We start from the raw sequence: 17,219 nt of genomic DNA on the forward strand, positions 1-17,219 counted from the left end.
CAGGCACGGCGTGCAGACCCACACGTCACAGGCACGGCGTGCAGACCCACACGTCACAGGCACGGCGTGCAGACCCACACGTCACAGGCACGGCGTGCAGACCCACACGTCACAGGCACGGCGTGCAGACCCACACGTCACAGGCACGCGCCACCTTGTAGTGGTTTCACCTAAAATCCCAATAACACCAACACCCATGTAAGCTTGTGGGGTAAAGCGAGACACTGCGGAAAACTTCACGGGGCATAAAGACTTGTAAAGTGAGTTACACATAGAGCTATATGGGGGGCGCTCACATCTCACACACCGGGGGGGGGCCGCTCACATCTCACACACCGGGGGGGGGGCGCTCACACCTCACACACCGGGGGGGGGGGCCGCTCACACCTCACACACCGGGGGGGGGGGCGCTCACACCTCACACACTGGGGGGGGGGCGCTCACACCTCACACACTGGGGAGGGGGGGGCGCTCACACCTCACACACTGGGGAGGGGGGGGCGCTCACACCTCACACACTGGGGAGGGGGGGGCGCTCACACCTCACACACTGGGGAGGGGGGGGCCTCACACCTCACACACTGGGGAGGGGGGGGCCTCACACCTCACACACTGGGGAGGGGGGGGCCTCACACCTCACACACTGGGGAGGGGGGGCCTCACACCTCACACACTGGGGAGGGGGGGCCTCACACCTCACACACTGGGGAGGGGGGGCCTCACACCTCACACACTGGGGAGGGGGGGCCTCACACCTCACACACTGGGGAGGGGGGGCCTCACACCTCACACACTGGGGAGGGGGGGCCTCACACCTCACACACTGGGGAGGGGGGGCCTCACACCTCACACACTGGGGAGGGGGGGCCTCACACCTCACACACTGGGGAGGGGGGGCCTCACACCTCACACACTGGGGAGGGGGGGCCTCACACCTCACACACTGGGGAGGGGGGGCCTCACACCTCACACACTGGGGAGGGGGGGCCTCACACCTCACACACTGGGGAGGGGGGGCCTCACACCTCACACACTGGGGAGGGGGGGCCTCACACCTCACACACTGGGGAGGGGGGGCCTCACACCTCACACACTGGGGAGGGGGGGCCTCACACCTCACACACTGGGGAGGGGGGGCCTCACACCTCACACACTGGGGAGGGGGGGCCTCACACCTCACACACTGGGGAGGGGGGGCCTCACACCTCACACACTGGGGAGGGGGGGCCTCACACCTCACACACTGGGGAGGGGGGGCCTCACACCTCACACACTGGGGAGGGGGGGCCTCACACCTCACACACTGGGGAGGGGGGGCCTCACACCTCACACACTGGGGAGGGGGGGCCTCACACCTCACACACTGGGGAGGGGGGGCCTCACACCTCACACACTGGGGAGGGGGGGCCTCACACCTCACACACTGGGGAGGGGGGGCCTCACACCTCACACACTGGGGAGGGGGGGCCTCACACCTCACACACTGGGGAGGGGGGGCCTCACACCTCACACACTGGGGAGGGGGGGCCTCACACCTCACACACTGGGGAGGGGGGGCCTCACACCTCACACACTGGGGAGGGGGGGCCTCACACCTCACACACTGGGGAGGGGGGGCCTCACACCTCACACACTGGGGAGGGGGGGCCTCACACCTCACACACTGGGGAGGGGGGGCCTCACACCTCACACACTGGGGAGGGGGGGCCTCACACCTCACACACTGGGGAGGGGGGGCCTCACACCTCACACACTGGGGAGGGGGGGCCTCACACCTCACACACTGGGGAGGGGGGGCCTCACACCTCACACACTGGGGAGGGGGGGCCTCACACCTCACACACTGGGGAGGGGGGGCCTCACACCTCACACACTGGGGAGGGGGGGCCTCACACCTCACACACTGGGGAGGGGGGGCCTCACACCTCACACACTGGGGAGGGGGGGCCTCACACCTCACACACTGGGGAGGGGGGGCCTCACACCTCACACACTGGGGAGGGGGGGCCTCACACCTCACACACTGGGGAGGGGGGGCCTCACACCTCACACACTGGGGAGGGGGGGCCTCACACCTCACACACTGGGGAGGGGGGGCCTCACACCTCACACACTGGGGAGGGGGGGCCTCACACCTCACACACTGGGGAGGGGGGGCCTCACACCTCACACACTGGGGAGGGGGGGCCTCACACCTCACACACTGGGGAGGGGGGGCCTCACACCTCACACACTGGGGAGGGGGGGCCTCACACCTCACACACTGGGGAGGGGGGGCCTCACACCTCACACACTGGGGAGGGGGGGCCTCACACCTCACACACTGGGGAGGGGGGGCCTCACACCTCACACACTGGGGAGGGGGGGCCTCACACCTCACACACTGGGGAGGGGGGGCCTCACACCTCACACACTGGGGAGGGGGGGCCTCACACCTCACACACTGGGGAGGGGGGGCCTCACACCTCACACACTGGGGAGGGGGGGCCTCACACCTCACACACTGGGGAGGGGGGGCCTCACACCTCACACACTGGGGAGGGGGGGCCTCACACCTCACACACTGGGGAGGGGGGGCCTCACACCTCACACACTGGGGAGGGGGGGCCTCACACCTCACACACTGGGGAGGGGGGGCCTCACACCTCACACACTGGGGAGGGGGGGCCTCACACCTCACACACTGGGGAGGGGGGGCCTCACACCTCACACACTGGGGAGGGGGGGCCTCACACCTCACACACTGGGGAGGGGGGGGCCTCACACCTCACACACTGGGGAGGGGGGGGCCTCACACCTCACACACTGGGGAGGGGGGGGCCTCACACCTCACACACTGGGGAGGGGGGGGCCTCACACCTCACACACTGGGGAGGGGGGGGCCTCACACCTCACACACTGGGGGGGGGGGGCCCTCACACCTCACACACTGGGGGGGGGGGGCCCTCACACCTCACACACTGGGGGGGGGGGGCCCTCACACCTCACACACTGGGGGGGGGCGCTCACACCTCACACACTGGGGGGGGGGCGCTCACACCTCACACACTGGGGGGGGGGCCTCACACCTCACACACTGGGGGGGGCCTCACACCTCACACACTGGGGGGGGCCTCACACCTCACACACTGGGGGGGGCCTCACACCTCACACACTGGGGGGGGCCTCACACCTCACACACTGGGGGGGGGGGGCCCTCACATCTCACACACTGGGGGGGGGCCCTCACATCTCACACACTGGGGGGGGGCGCTCACACCTCACACACTGGGGGGGGGCGCTCACACCTCACACACTGGGGGGGGGCCCTCACACCTCACACACTGGGGGGGGGCGCTCACACCTCACACACTGGGGGGGGGGCGCTCACACCTCACACACTGGGGGGGGGCCTCACACCTCACACACTGGGGGGGGCCTCACATCTCACACACTGGGGGGGGGGGCCGCTCACACCTCACACACTGGGGGGGGGGCGCTCACACCTCACACACTGGGGGGGGGCCTCACACCTCACACACTGGGGGGGGGCCCTCACACCTCACACACTGGGGGTCTCGCACCATCATACAGCGGTCTCTGTCGCTCACACCCCGGGGTCTCTCCTCTCTGGGGGTCGCACATACAGGCTCACGACCCTCCCACTGACAGGTTCGCACCTTACGGTCCAGCCGGACAGTGAACACCTCCCCCGGGGTCAGCGGGCGGCCGCTCAGCACCAGGCCCTGGTTGAACTCCTGTGCTGGCTGTTTGCGGGTCGCCGTCCGGTTCCCGTTGCTGAGAAGGACCAGCTTGCCGGTGCGGGGGTGCAGCTCCGCCATGGCCGCCGCTTTACGGCACCCGCCCGGGCGCTTTACGATGTCACCAAGGAGACGAGTCTGACAGCGACAGCCGGAAGTTCCTGATGGTTGGCGGATAAGAACACGCCGGAAGTTACGGATGGTTGGCGGATAAGAACAAGTCGGAAGTTTCGGATGGGTGGCGGACGAGCTCTCATTAGCGAATGGTTGGCGGAAGTGACGCCCCGCGCGCTCAGAGTTCTGGGACGAGTCGTGCAGTGAGAAACAGAGACAGGAAGAGGCCGCGTCTCGCTCCAGCCGCCGAGCAGCTCCGCGCCCCGGACACCGAGCGAGGGAGACGGTGTGTGCGCGGCCCCCGAAATATCACCACAGCCCCCGATACAAGAGCGCGACCCCCGAAATATCACCACAGCCCCCGATATAAGAGCGCGACCCCCGAAATATCACCACAGCCCCCGATATAAGAGCGCGGCCCCCGAAATATCACCACAGCCCCCGATATAAGAGCGCGACCCCTGAAATATCACTACAGCCCCCGATATAAGAGCGCGACCCCCGAAATATCACCACAGCCCCCGATATAAGAGCGCGACCCCCGAAATATCACTACAGCCCCCGATACAAGAGCGCGGCCCCCGAAATATCACTACAGCCCCCGATACAAGAGCGCGGCCCCCGAAATATCACCACAGCCCCCGATATAAGAGCGCGACCCCCGAAATATCACCACAGCCCCCGATATAAGAGCGCGGCCCCCCGAAATATCACCACAGCCCCCGATATAAGAGCGCGACCCCTGAAATATCACTACAGCCCCCGATATAAGAGCGCGACCCCCGAAATATCACCACAGCCCCCGATATAAGAGCGCGACCCCCGAAATATCACTACAGCCCCCGATACAAGAGCGCGGCCCCCGAAATATCACTACAGCCCCCGATACAAGAGCGCGGCCCCCGAAATATCACCACAGCCCCCGATATAAGAGCGCGACCCCCGAAATATCACTACAGCCCCCGATATAAGAGCGCGGCCCCCCGAAATATCACCACAGCCCCCGATACAAGAGCGCGACCCCCGAAATATCACCACAGCCCCCGATACAAGAGCGCGGCCCCCGAAATATCACCACAGCCCCCGATATAAGAGCGCGACCCCCGAAATATCACTACAGCCCCAATACAAGAGCGCGACCCCCGAAATATCACCACAGCCCCCGATACAAGAGCGTGGCCCCCGAAATATCACTACAGCCCCCGATATAAGAGCGCGGCCCCCCGAAATATCACCACAGCCCCCGATACAAGAGCGCGACCCCCGAAATATCACCACAGCCCCCGATACAAGAGCGCGACCCCCGAAATATCACCACAGCCCCCGATACAAGAGCGCGGCCCCCGAAATATCACCACAGCCCCCGATATAAGAGCGCGACCCCCGAAATATCACTACAGCCCCAATACAAGAGCGCGGCCCCCGAAATATCACCACAGCCCCCGATATAAGAGCGCGACCCCCGAAATATCACCACAGCCCCCGATATAAGAGCGCGGCCCCCGAAATATCACCACAGCCCCCGATACAAGAGCGCGGCCCCCGAAATATCACCACAGCCCCCGATATAAGAGCGCGGCCCCCGAAATATCACCACAGCCCCCGATACAAGAGCGCGGCCCCCGAAATATCACCACAGCCCCCGATATAAGAGCGCGGCCCCCGAAATATCACCACAGCCCCCGATACAAGAGCGCGGCCCCCGAAATATCACCACAGCCCCCGATATAAGAGCGCGGCCCCCGAAATATCACCACAGCCCCCGATACAAGAGCGCGGCCCCCGAAATATCACCACAGCCCCCGATATAAGAGCGCGGCCCCCGAAATATCACCACAGCCCCCGATACAAGAGCGCGGCCCCCGAAATATCACCACAGCCCCCGATATAAGAGCGCGGCCCCCGAAATATCACCACAGCCCCCGATACAAGAGCGCGGCCCCCGAAATATCACCACAGCCCCCGATACAAGAGCGCGACCCCCGAAATATCACCACAGCCCCCGATACAAGAGCGCGGCCCCCGAAATATCACCACAGCCCCCGATATAAGAGCGCGGCCCCCGAAATATCACCACAGCCCCCGATACAAGAGCGCGGCCCCCGAAATATCACCACAGCCCCCGATACAAGAGCGCGACCCCCGAAATATCACCACAGCCCCCGATACAAGAGTGCGACCCCCGAAATATCACCACAGCCCCCGATATAAGAGCGCGGCCCCCGAAATATCACCACAGCCCCCGATACAAGAGCGCGGCCCCCGAAATATCACCACAGCCCCCGATACAAGAGCGCGGCCCCCGAAATATCACCACAGCTCCCGATACAAGAGCGCGGCCCCCGAAATATCACCACAGCCCCCGATACAAGAGCGCGACCCCCGAAATATCACCACAGCCCCCGATACAAGAGCGCGGCCCCCGAAATATCACTACAGCTCCCGATACAAGAGCGCGACCCCCGAAATATCACCACAGCCCCCGATATAAGAGCGCGACCCCCGAAATATCACTACAGCCCCAATACAAGAGCGCGACCCCCGAAATATCACCACAGCCCCCGATATAAGAGCGCGGCCCCCGAAATATCACCACAGCCCCCGATACAAGAGCGCGGCCCCCGAAATATCACCACAGCCCCCGATACAAGAGCGCGACCCCCGAAATATCACCACAGCCCCCGATACAAGAGCGCGACCCCCGAAATATCACTACAGCCCCCGATACAAGAGCGCGACCCCCGAAATATCACCACAGCCCCCGATACAAGAGCGCGGCCCCCGAAATATCACTACAGCCCCCGATACAAGAGCGCGGCCCCCGAAATATCACTACAGCCCCCGATACAAGAGCGCGGCCCCCAAAATATCACCACAGCCCCCGATACAAGAGCGCGGCCCCCGAAATATCACCACAGCCCCCGATACAAGAGCGCGACCCCCGAAATATCACCACAGCCCCGATACAAGAGCGTGGCCCCCGAAATATCACCACAGCTCCCGATACAAGAGCGCGACCCCCGAAATATCACCACAGCCCCCGATACAAGAGCGCGGCCCCCGAAATATCACTACAGCTCCCGATACAAGAGCGCGACCCCCGAAATATCACCACAGCCCCCGATACAAGAGCGCGGCCCCCGAAATATCACCACAGCTCCCGATACAAGAGCGCGACCCCCGAAATATCACCACAGCCCCCGATACAAGAGCGCGACCCCCGAAATATCACCACAGCCCCCGATACAAGAGCGCGACCCCCGAAATATCACTACAGCCCCCGATACAAGAGCGCGGCCCCCGAAATATCACTACAGCCCCCGATACAAGAGCGCGGCCCCCGAAATATCACTACAGCCCCCGATACAAGAGCGCGACCCCCGAAATATCACTACAGCCCCCGATACAAGAGCGCGACCCCCGAAATATCACTATAGCCCCCGATACAAGAGCGCGGCCCCCGAAATATCACTACAGCCCCCGATACAAGAGCGCGGCCCCCGAAATATCACTACAGCCCCCGATACAAGAGCGCGGCCCCCGAAATATCACTACAGCCCCCGATACAAGAGCGCGGCCCCCGAAATATCACTACAGCCCCCGATACAAGAGCGCGACCCCCGAAATATCACCACAGCCCCCGATACAAGAGCGCGACCCCCGAAATATCACCACAGCTCCCGATACAAGAGCGCGGCCCCCGAAATATCACCACAGCCCCCCGATACAAGAGCGCGACCCCCGAAATATCACCACAGCCCCCGATACAAGAGCGCGACCCCCGAAATATCATCACAGCCCCCGATACAAGAGCGCGGCCCCCGAAATATCACCACAGCTCCCGATACAAGAGCGCGACCCCCGAAATATCACCACAGCCCCCGATACAAGAGCGCGACCCCCGAAATATCACCACAGCCCCCGATACAAGAGCGCGACCCCCGAAATATCACCACAGCTCCCGATACAAGAGCGCGACCCCCGATATATCACCACAGCCCCCGATACAAGAGCGCGGCCCCCGAAATATCACCACAGCCCCCCGATACAAGAGCGCGACCCCCGAAATATCACCGCGGCCCCCGAAATATCACCACAGCCCCCGATACAAGAGCGCGGCCCCCGAAATATCACCACAGCCCCCGATACAAGAGCGCGACCCCCGAAATATCACCGCGGCCCCCGAAATATCACCACAGCCCCCGATACAAGAGCGCGGCCCCCGAAATATCACCACAGCCCCCGATACAAGAGTGCGGCCCACGAAATATCACCACAGCCCCCGATATAAGAGCGCGACCCCCGAAATACCGCCGCCGCCCCCGATACAAGAGCGCGGCACCCGATATATCACCACAGCCCCCGATACAAGAGTGCGACCCCCGATATATCACCACAGCCCCCGATACAAGGGCGCGACCCCCGAAATATCACCACAGCCCCCGATACAAGAGCGCGGCCCCCGATACGAGAGCGCGGCCCCCGAAATATCACCACAGCTCCCGATACGAGAGCGCGGCCCCCGAAATATCACCACAGCTCCCGATACGAGAGCGCGGCCCCCGAAATATCACCACAGCTCCCGATACGAGAGCGCGGCCCCCGAAATATCACCACAGCCCCCGATACGAGAGCGCGGCCCCCGAAATATCACCACAGCCCCCGATACGGGAGCGCGGCCCCCCGAAATATCACCACACCCTCGACACAAGGGCGCGTCCCCCGACACAAGGGCCGCACACAAGGGTGCGGCCCCCCGACACATCACCACATCTCCTGATACAAGAGCGTGACTGTAACGGGGTCTACCAAGCTGGGGTACCTCTTTCAGTACCACCCCGTGTTTTCGGACGTCCGCTCTGCGTTGGCTGGAGTCTGAATGAATGACGCTGGCTGGAATTCCTTGGTTACATGGGCGCATATAAAAAATCACTGCTTCTCCACGTATTTCCAGTCTGACAACACTTTACTCTCAGGACACAGAATATATCACACAGATACAGAGGGCAGGCCAATAGAAAAGCGGCAGGCCAGACATGCATTACAAAAGCCGCAGGTGGCCAGAGCCTGCTGATGTTTACTGTGGGAATTACAAAGGTGGGGGCAGGGCGGACAAAAGGAGAATATCGTGTCCCCTTTGCACCGGGGCGCAGCCTGTGGGCTGATGCATTAGGGACATGCATCTCACATAGAACCTATTATACATACATATAACTGCACAACATATTCTGGGTGCTGAGTGGTTCTGTAACACGGCTCCCCTTTTCAGCGACGCGATCGGCATACATAGTCTGATCCTCAACGGATCGGTTTGGGGATGACCGAAGTTTATGGGGTTGGTACAAGTTCCGTTTGTCGACTTAGTCCATCGGCGTTACCATTTTGTTTGCCGGGTCTGTGGTGGATGGTGAAGTCCAGAGGTTGTAGGGCTAAACTCCACCGCAGCAATCTGGCGTTGTCTCCATAGACCTGATTAAGCCAGACTAGGGGATTATGGTCTGTTAGGAGGGAAAACTGTCGTCCATACAAATATGGTTGCAACTTCTTGAGTGCCCATACTACCGCCAGGCACTCCTTCTCGATGGCCGCATAGCTTACTTCACGGGGCAGTATGTTGTGAGTTCATTTTTCCCTTCACCGTTGAGGTCTGATGAACTCACTCCTCTGGTGAAGGAAGGTAGTGAGGCTGATTACCAAATGACTGGGTGGCTGGAATTGAGGACTGGATATAAGGCTGCTGACGCCCTTCTTCCTGGCTGGTGATTTTCCTGCTGGATTCTTGGAGACCAGTCTGATTCCTGCATCTCAAAGCTAAGTTTTTCTGCTCTGCTTTGTACTCTTCAGTTTTGCTTTTGTTTTGCCTTGTTTTTTAGGCGTTCTGCCATCCCCGGCCGGGGGTGAGCTGAATTCCATTTTTGTCTCTGATCTGTTGATATTTTGCTCTGTCTTCAGAATATACCTGAGTGCTGATATCGTCTTTTGAAGCCTAGCGACTTCAGGGCCTGTTTTTCCTATCAGTCGGTTGGCTCATTTTGATAGGGTTTTTGCGGATGGCAGACAGCAGCTTTCCTATCCTGTCCTATGTAGTTAGCTTGGGCCCCATCATTTGCTCAACCTATCTTTCTATCTGTGTTAGTGTTTTCATCTTGCTTCACCGTCATTATATGTTGGGGGCTGCCTATTGCTTTGGGGTCTGATCTGGGGCAGTTTAGTTTTTCCCCTTTCTGTCTTTAGGCTATATAGTTCTCCGGCTGTGATCGAGGGGTCTAGGGCACCGTAGGAACCCCCCACGGCTACTGCTAGTTGTTGTGGATAGGTTCAGGGGTCTGCAATCCGATAGCTGCCAACCTCTCTGGTTTTTCTGGACTTAGCTGGTATTTTGTTTTTTCCTCCTTCGGTGACTCATCATAACAGCAGTAGTTTCCGACTCAGGTAAGCTACCGGGTGTTCTTGGCCAACCGGCCCGACTTGGCTCAGTACTGCCCCCAATCCAAACATAGAAGCGTCTGTATGAACCAGGAAACGTGTATTTGGATCGGGTGCGGCCAATACAGGGGTATTGGTGAGGGCGTCCTTTAGTTGGCGGAAGGCTTCCTCACACTTTGAGGTCCAGGTTACCTGGCGGGGTTGGTTCTTACGGGTCAGATCAGTGAGGGGCTTGGCTACGCTGCTGTAATTGGGAACGAATTTCCTGTAAGGCTAAGTGCACACGTACCGGAACTCTCGCGGAAATTACCGCGAGAATTCCGGAATTCCAGTCCGCGGGAAAATTGCATTTTAAATTCCCGCGATTTTCCCGCGGAAAAACTAGCATTTTGCAAGCGTAATTAGCTTGCAGAATGCTAGCGTTCTCCAAGCGATCTGTAGCATCGCTTGGAGAACTGATTGACAGGTTGGTCACACTCGTCAAACATAGTGTTTGACGAGTGTGACCAACTTTTTACTACTGAGGCCGCCTATGCAGCATCAGTAGTAAAAGATAGAATGTAAAAAATAAAAAATGGTGTTATTCTCACCCTCCGACGTCCCGTGCATCCGTTCCCAGTAATCCTTTGCGAAAATGCCCGCGATGACGTCAGTTCTCGCGGGATCGCGACGTCTCGCGAATGACCGCGAGACTTCGCGATCCCGCGAGAACGGACGTCATCGCGAGCATTTTCGCAAAGGACTACTGGGACCGGAGCGTGAAGAGAAGCGGGAAGGCTGCGCGGGACGTCGGAGGGTGAGAATAACAATATTTTTTATTTTAAATTCTATTTTTTACAATGATATGGTACCCAAAGCCCGGAGGACAGTCTCCTCTCCTCCGGACCGTGGGTACCATCCGCAATTGTTCTGCTTACTTTCCGCATGGTGTGCACAGCCACATGCGGGAAGTAAGCGGAACAATGCATTCCTATGGGTGCGGGATCGCCGCGATTCCGCAAATTAATGAGCATGCTGCGGTTTTTACCGCGAAGCGATTCCGCCGCGGTAAAAACCGCAGCATTAGCACAGCATTGCGGAATCCCATAGGAATGCATGGGATGCTTATTTTTCGCGGCAAAATCGCGCGGTTAAAACCGCCGCGGAAACGCGAAAAAAATGCAACGTGTGAACTCAGCCTAATACCCCGCTGTCCCTAGAAACGCCATGACCTGGGTTTTAGTGCGTGGGATGGGCCATTTGGCTATGGCCTCAATCTTGGCTGGTTCTGGTCGCTGTTTCCCAGTTCCCACCCAATGCCCTAAATACTGAACCTCTGCTTTGCCCACGTGACACTTGTTTGGGTTCAGGGTGATTCCGGCCTGGTGGATTCTGTCCAATACTGTCTCTAGGTGATTTAGATGCTCTTCCCATGTCGCACTGTAGATGGCGATGTCGTCCAGGTAGGCACAAGCATAGTCCTGGAGACCATCCAGAAGCCGGTCAGCCAGCCTTTGGAAGATCGCCGGGGCATTCTTCATCCCGAATGGCATAACTCGAAACTGGAATAAGCCGAACGGGGTGACAAATGCCGACTTGGGAATAGCAGGACTAAGGGGAATCTGCCAGTAGCCTTTGCATAGATCGATGGTGGTCAAATACTTTGGCCCCGCCAGCCGGTCTAACAACTCATCCACACGCGGCATGGGGTATGCATCCGTCACTGTTTTCTCATTGAGCTTACGATAGTCTACACAAAACCGTGTAGTCCCATCCTTCTTGGGCACTAACACTACGGGGGATGCCCAGGGACTATCTGACTCTTCAATGACCCCTAAACGCAACATCTCTTGTCGCATCCCCTCTCGTACAGACTCAGGGACGCGGAAGGGGTTTTGTCGCAGGGGGATCTGATCCTGGGTCTCAACCTTGTGTTGTGCCAGGCGAGTGTACCCCGGTCTCTCTGAAAACATCCTCTGTCGCAGCCTCAACAACGCCTCCGCCTGCTATCTCTCCCGGGGGCCTAGGTCTTCACCCAAATGTACCTGGTCCCATGTTTTAGACTGAGTCCTTTCCCCTAAGACATCTGGCAAGGGAAGTCCGGCTAAATCCTCTGCTTCAGGTGCACAGCTGGCCACTACCTCTTCAGGGCGCTCCCGGTAGGGCTTCAGCATATTCACGTGGAACATGCGGATAACCCTGGGGTCGTCACAATCGGTGACATTGTAGGTGGTGTTGGCTATTTTCCCCACTACCTGGTAGGGCCCCTGCCATGCAGCTTGAAACTTATTCTGCTTAGTAGGCTCTAACACCAGGACCTTCTGTCCTATTCCCAAAGTGTGTTCTCTGGCCCTCCGATCGTACCATACGCGCTGGCGCCACTGGGTCGCCTGCATGTTCTCACGTACAGCCTGAGTCAGCTCCTGTAGGCGGTCCCGGAATTCCAGCACATAGGGTACAATAGGTACCCCTTCTATGAGGCCCTCCCCTTCCCAGTGTTCCAGCACTAAGTCTAGGGGTCCCCTTACCCGTCTCCTGTATACCAGCTCGAACGGGGAGAACCCCGTAGATTCTTGGGGCACCTCCCGATAGGCAAACAGGAGGTGTGTCAAGAATTTCTCCCAGTCCCTGTAGGTCCTGGTAAAAGTCCCAATGAGCTGTTTTAATGTCCCGTTAAAGCGTTCACACAACCCATTGGTTTGCGGGTGGTACGGGGCGCTTCTAATGGACTTTACGCCGCACAGCTTCCACAGTTGGTTGGTCACCTCTGCTGTAAACTGGGTACCCCTGGTCCGAGATAATCTCCCGGGGAAATCCAACCCGTGAGAAAACCTGGAGCAGGGCGGCCGCCACCGTCTCTGCCAGTATGTTAGGTAACGCAACCGCCTCTGGATACCGTATGGCATAATCTACCACTGTCAATATATACTTTTTCCCGGACGGGCTGGGTTTGGCTAACGGCCCTATCAGATCAACCGCTACTCGGCTAAATGGTTCCTCCACAATGGGGAGGGGGCGTAATTTGGCCTTGCATCGATTCCCCCCTCTTGCCAATGCGCTGACAACTGTCACAGGTCTGGCAGTACTGACGAACATCATAGGTTACCCCCAGCCAAAAGAAGTTTTGTGTCAGATGATGCCTGGTGCGACTGACGCCGAAGTGCCCGGCCAAGGGTATATCATGGGAGATTCGCAGTAGCTCCTGCCTATACTTCTTGGGAACTACCAGCTGTTTTATAGTGGGGCTCGTCCCTGTGTGGTGCTGCTCTGTGATCCAGTAGAGGAGTCCCTGCTTCCATACAAACTGTTCCCCTTCCAGTACTCCTCTCCCCTCCTGTGTCTTCCCACGATATCCCTCTAATGAAGGATCCTCAAGTAACTCCCTCAAATTCATCTGGGGTGGCCCAAGAAATGTGTCTGGCTATGGGAATACGTGCAGGGCTGGGATGTCTTACCTGGGCCTCCTCGGAGTGTGATTCCGCCTCCGCAGCTCGAGCTTGTCTCCGGGTGGTCACAGGATAGGTCTCAGCCAGAGGGGCCACCGAGAATGCAGACAACATGGGCCCCAAGTCATTTCCCAGCAAGACGTCTGCAGGCAAATCCTCCATCAAGCCGACCTCAACAAGGCCATCCCCGATTCCCCAGTTCAGGTGAATCCTGGCAGTGGGCAGTTGATGTATAGCTCCCCCTGCTACACGGACTGCCACTGTCCGGTCCGTCTTCTCTTGGTCCCGGACGAGATGAGGCTTCGCAAGGGTCAAAGTTGCTCCGGAATCTTAGTCCCTGCATACGTTTCCCATTAACCCACACGACCTGTCGATGCTGTTGTCGACTATCTGCCTGGGCTGCCTGCACGGGGTCTACTTCATGCAGCACTTCCTCCATCTCTTCCACCCCTTGGTTAGTTGTAGCCCCCAATGCCGGGTCAACTTCGCCTTGGTAGCAGTGTACAGCAGCCCAGCAGAAGGTAGCTGTTCCTGCCTTTGGCCACTGGGTATGCTGAGTCCGGTTGGGGCATTGTCTTTGCAGGTGGCGCAGGTGTGGCATCGCGCCCAAGGGGGACTGTGGGAGGCCGGGTTTCTAGCTGGTCTCCCTACAGTCTTCGGTGGTTTGGGGCCCTCCAGGTCCATGGGCGGGCCCCTAGTGACCACCTTTGATCCGGAGAACTGCGGCCTCCTGGCATCATGATGTTCATCGGCCAGACGAGCGGCTTCCTCAAGAGTCGTTGGCCGCCTGTCCTGAAGCCATTCCTGTGTCTCGGGGTTTAGTCCATTAAAGAATCGTTCTAAAAGAAAGAGCTGGAGGACGTCCTCCTTAGTGGTTGCTTGGCTCCCTTGTACCACCTGTAGTAGTGACCGCCGTAATTTACAGGCCCATTCAGCGTGGGTATCGGTTACGCGTTTTATAAGTCCGCGGAACTTTTGGCAGTAGGCCTCTGGTGTCAGCGCATACCAGGCCAAGATCACTTCTTTGATCCGCTCATAGTCCATACAGTCTTCATCAGGTACCGTGCGATAGGCGTCCGCTGCCCGGCCTGTCAGCTTGCTGGCCAGAATCTGAACCCGTTCCTCCGGCTTCACTTGATGAAGGGCACACTGCCGCTCAAAGTCCTGCAGAAAGCCATCAATGTCTTCCTCTGCCTCCCCCAACTGTCGGAATGCATTATACTGGATCTTTTTGTGGCTTACTGTTGAAGGTACCTGGTCGAAAGCCAGAGCTCCCCCTCCTCGCTGACTCGCCTCTCTCCGCTCTGCCATCTCCATCTTGGCCAGCTGCACTTTTGTCCGCTCTGCCATCTTCATCTTGGCTAGCTCTATCCTGGTCCGCTCGGCCATCTTATCCTTCAGATCAGTACGCACATCAGGGGCGAATATAAAAGATCACTGCTTCTCCACGTATTTCCAGTCTGACAACACTTTACTCACAGGACACAATATATCACACAGATACGGAGGGCCGGCCAATAGAAAAGCGGCAGGCCAGACATACATTACAAAAGCCGCAGGTGGCCGGAGCCTGCCGATGTTTACTGTGGGAATTACAAAGGTGGGGGGAGGGCGGACAAAAGGAGAATATCGTGTCCCCTCTGCCCAGGGGCGCAGCCTGTGGGCTGATTCATTAGGGACATGCATCTCACATAGAACCTATTATACATAGCGCGGCCCCCGAAATATCGCCACAGCCCCCCGATACAATAGCGCGGCCCCCGAAATATCGCCACAGCCCCCCGATACAATAGCGCGGCCCCCGAAATATCGCCGCGGCCCCCGAAATATCACCACAACCCCCGATACAGGAGCGCGACCCCCGAAATATCACCACAGCCCCCGATACAAGAGCGCGACCCCCGAAATATCACCACAGCCCCGATACAGGAGCACGGCCCCCGAAATATCACCACAGCACCCGATAAAAGAGCGCGGCCCATGAGAGATCACCACAGCCCCCCAATACAAGAGCGCGACCCTCGAAATATCACCTCCGCCCCTGATACAAGAGCGACCCCGAAATATCACCACAGTCCCCAATAAAAGAGCGCGGCCCCCGAAATATCACTGCGGCCTCGGATATTTCACTACAGCCCCTGAAATAAGTCCGCTGTTCTGCCCAACACCCGATATATCGCCATGGCCCCCAATATATCACTTTCATGCTGTCCCGGCCCCCAACGTTTCCCCTTAAGATTCCCACCCGCCACTCTGCACTCTGATATCTCTCCTGTAATGCTTGCAGTGCCCGCCGTGACCCCACTATGCCGGCCCTATTAGAACGACCCAAGCTGTCCAACACGATGGCGCGAGCCCTCCACAAGCATGTGATGATGGAGCGGGAGCGCAAGAGACAAGGTAGGCCTACAGGAGGTGACACCATGGGCCTGGGACGGAGCTGGGGGGTGCTCGCTGACAAGTGTCTGTGTGACGTTTCACAGAGGAGGAGGAGGTGGATAAGATGATGGAGCAGAAGCTGCGGGACGAGCAGGAGAGACGGCGGAAGAAAGAGATGGAGGAGAGGATGTCCCTGGAGGAGACCCGGGAGCAGGTGAGCGGCCATTTCTGACACCTGGAGCGCTGAGACGACCAAGACAGACCCAAATGTCGTCCCTAGCCGTCCTCCACATTCTTTTCGAGCTAGGGGGGGGAGGGGGTGTATACTCTGCCGGAAGCAGATAAATTAGGGGGGGAGGGGGTGTATACTGTGCCGGAAGCTGATAATTTGGGGGGGGGGTGTATACTGTGCTGGAAGCAGATAAATTGGGGGGGGGGTGTTATAGTTAGGTCCATATATATTTGGACAGACAACACTTTTTTCTAATTTTGGTTCTAGACATTACCACAATGAATTTTAAACAAAACAATTCAGATGCAGTTGAAGTTCAGACTTTCAGCTTTCATTGGAGGGTATCCACATTAACATTGGAGGAAGGGTTTAAAGGGTTTAGGAGTTTCAGCTCCTTAACATGTGCCACCCTGTTTTTAAAGGGACCAAAAGTAATTGGACAATTGACTCCAAGGCTATTTCATGGACAGGTGTGGGCAATCCCTTCGTTATGTTCTTCTCAAGCAGATAAAAGGCCTGGAGTTGACCTGAGGTGTGGTGCTTGCATTTGGAAGGTTTTGCTGTGAAGAAAACATGCGGTCAAAGGAGCTCTCCATGCAGGTGAAACAAGCCATCCTTAAGCTGCAAAAACAGAAAAAAAACATCTGAGAAATTGCTACAACATTAGGAGTGGCAAAATCTACAGTTTGGTACATCCTGAGAAAGAAAGAAAGCACTGGTGAACTCATCAATGCAAAAAGACCTGGGCGCCCACGGAAGACAACAGTGGTGGATGATCACAGAATAGTCTCCATGGTGAAGAGAAACCCCTTCACAACAGCCAACCAAGTGACCAACACTCTCCAGGAGGCAGGCGTATCAATATCCAAATCTACCATAAAGAGAAGATTGCATGAAAGTGAC

General features: G+C 58.4%; 2 protein-coding genes across 3 annotated transcripts in view; one reads left to right on the forward strand and one right to left on the reverse strand.

The window, feature by feature from the left end:
- NEURL4 (neuralized E3 ubiquitin protein ligase 4) overlaps positions 1 to 3,938 on the reverse strand; it is a 112,227-nt gene extending 108,289 nt beyond the window's left edge. For both annotated transcript variants that reach the window (XM_073564057.1, XM_073564056.1), the window contains exon 1: positions 3,660 to 3,938. In XM_073564057.1, coding sequence (XP_073420158.1) covers positions 3,660 to 3,821 — 162 coding nt within the window. In that variant the 5' untranslated portion in view covers positions 3,822 to 3,938. The remainder of the gene's footprint in view (positions 1 to 3,659) is intronic.
- Positions 3,932 to 17,219, forward strand: part of GPS2 (G protein pathway suppressor 2) — a 46,799-nt gene continuing 33,511 nt past the window's right edge. Inside the window, exons 1-3 of the mRNA XM_073564061.1 lie at positions 3,932 to 4,140; positions 15,993 to 16,105; positions 16,189 to 16,298. Coding sequence (XP_073420162.1) covers positions 4,004 to 4,140; positions 15,993 to 16,105; positions 16,189 to 16,298 — 360 coding nt within the window. The 5' untranslated portion in view covers positions 3,932 to 4,003. The remainder of the gene's footprint in view (positions 4,141 to 15,992; positions 16,106 to 16,188; positions 16,299 to 17,219) is intronic.

The sequence above is a fragment of the Dendrobates tinctorius genome, unplaced genomic scaffold, assembly GCF_039654945.1.
Source record: "Dendrobates tinctorius isolate UK_male_01 unplaced genomic scaffold, ASM3965494v1 ptg000424l, whole genome shotgun sequence".
Lineage (NCBI taxonomy): Eukaryota > Metazoa > Chordata > Amphibia > Anura > Dendrobatidae > Dendrobates > Dendrobates tinctorius.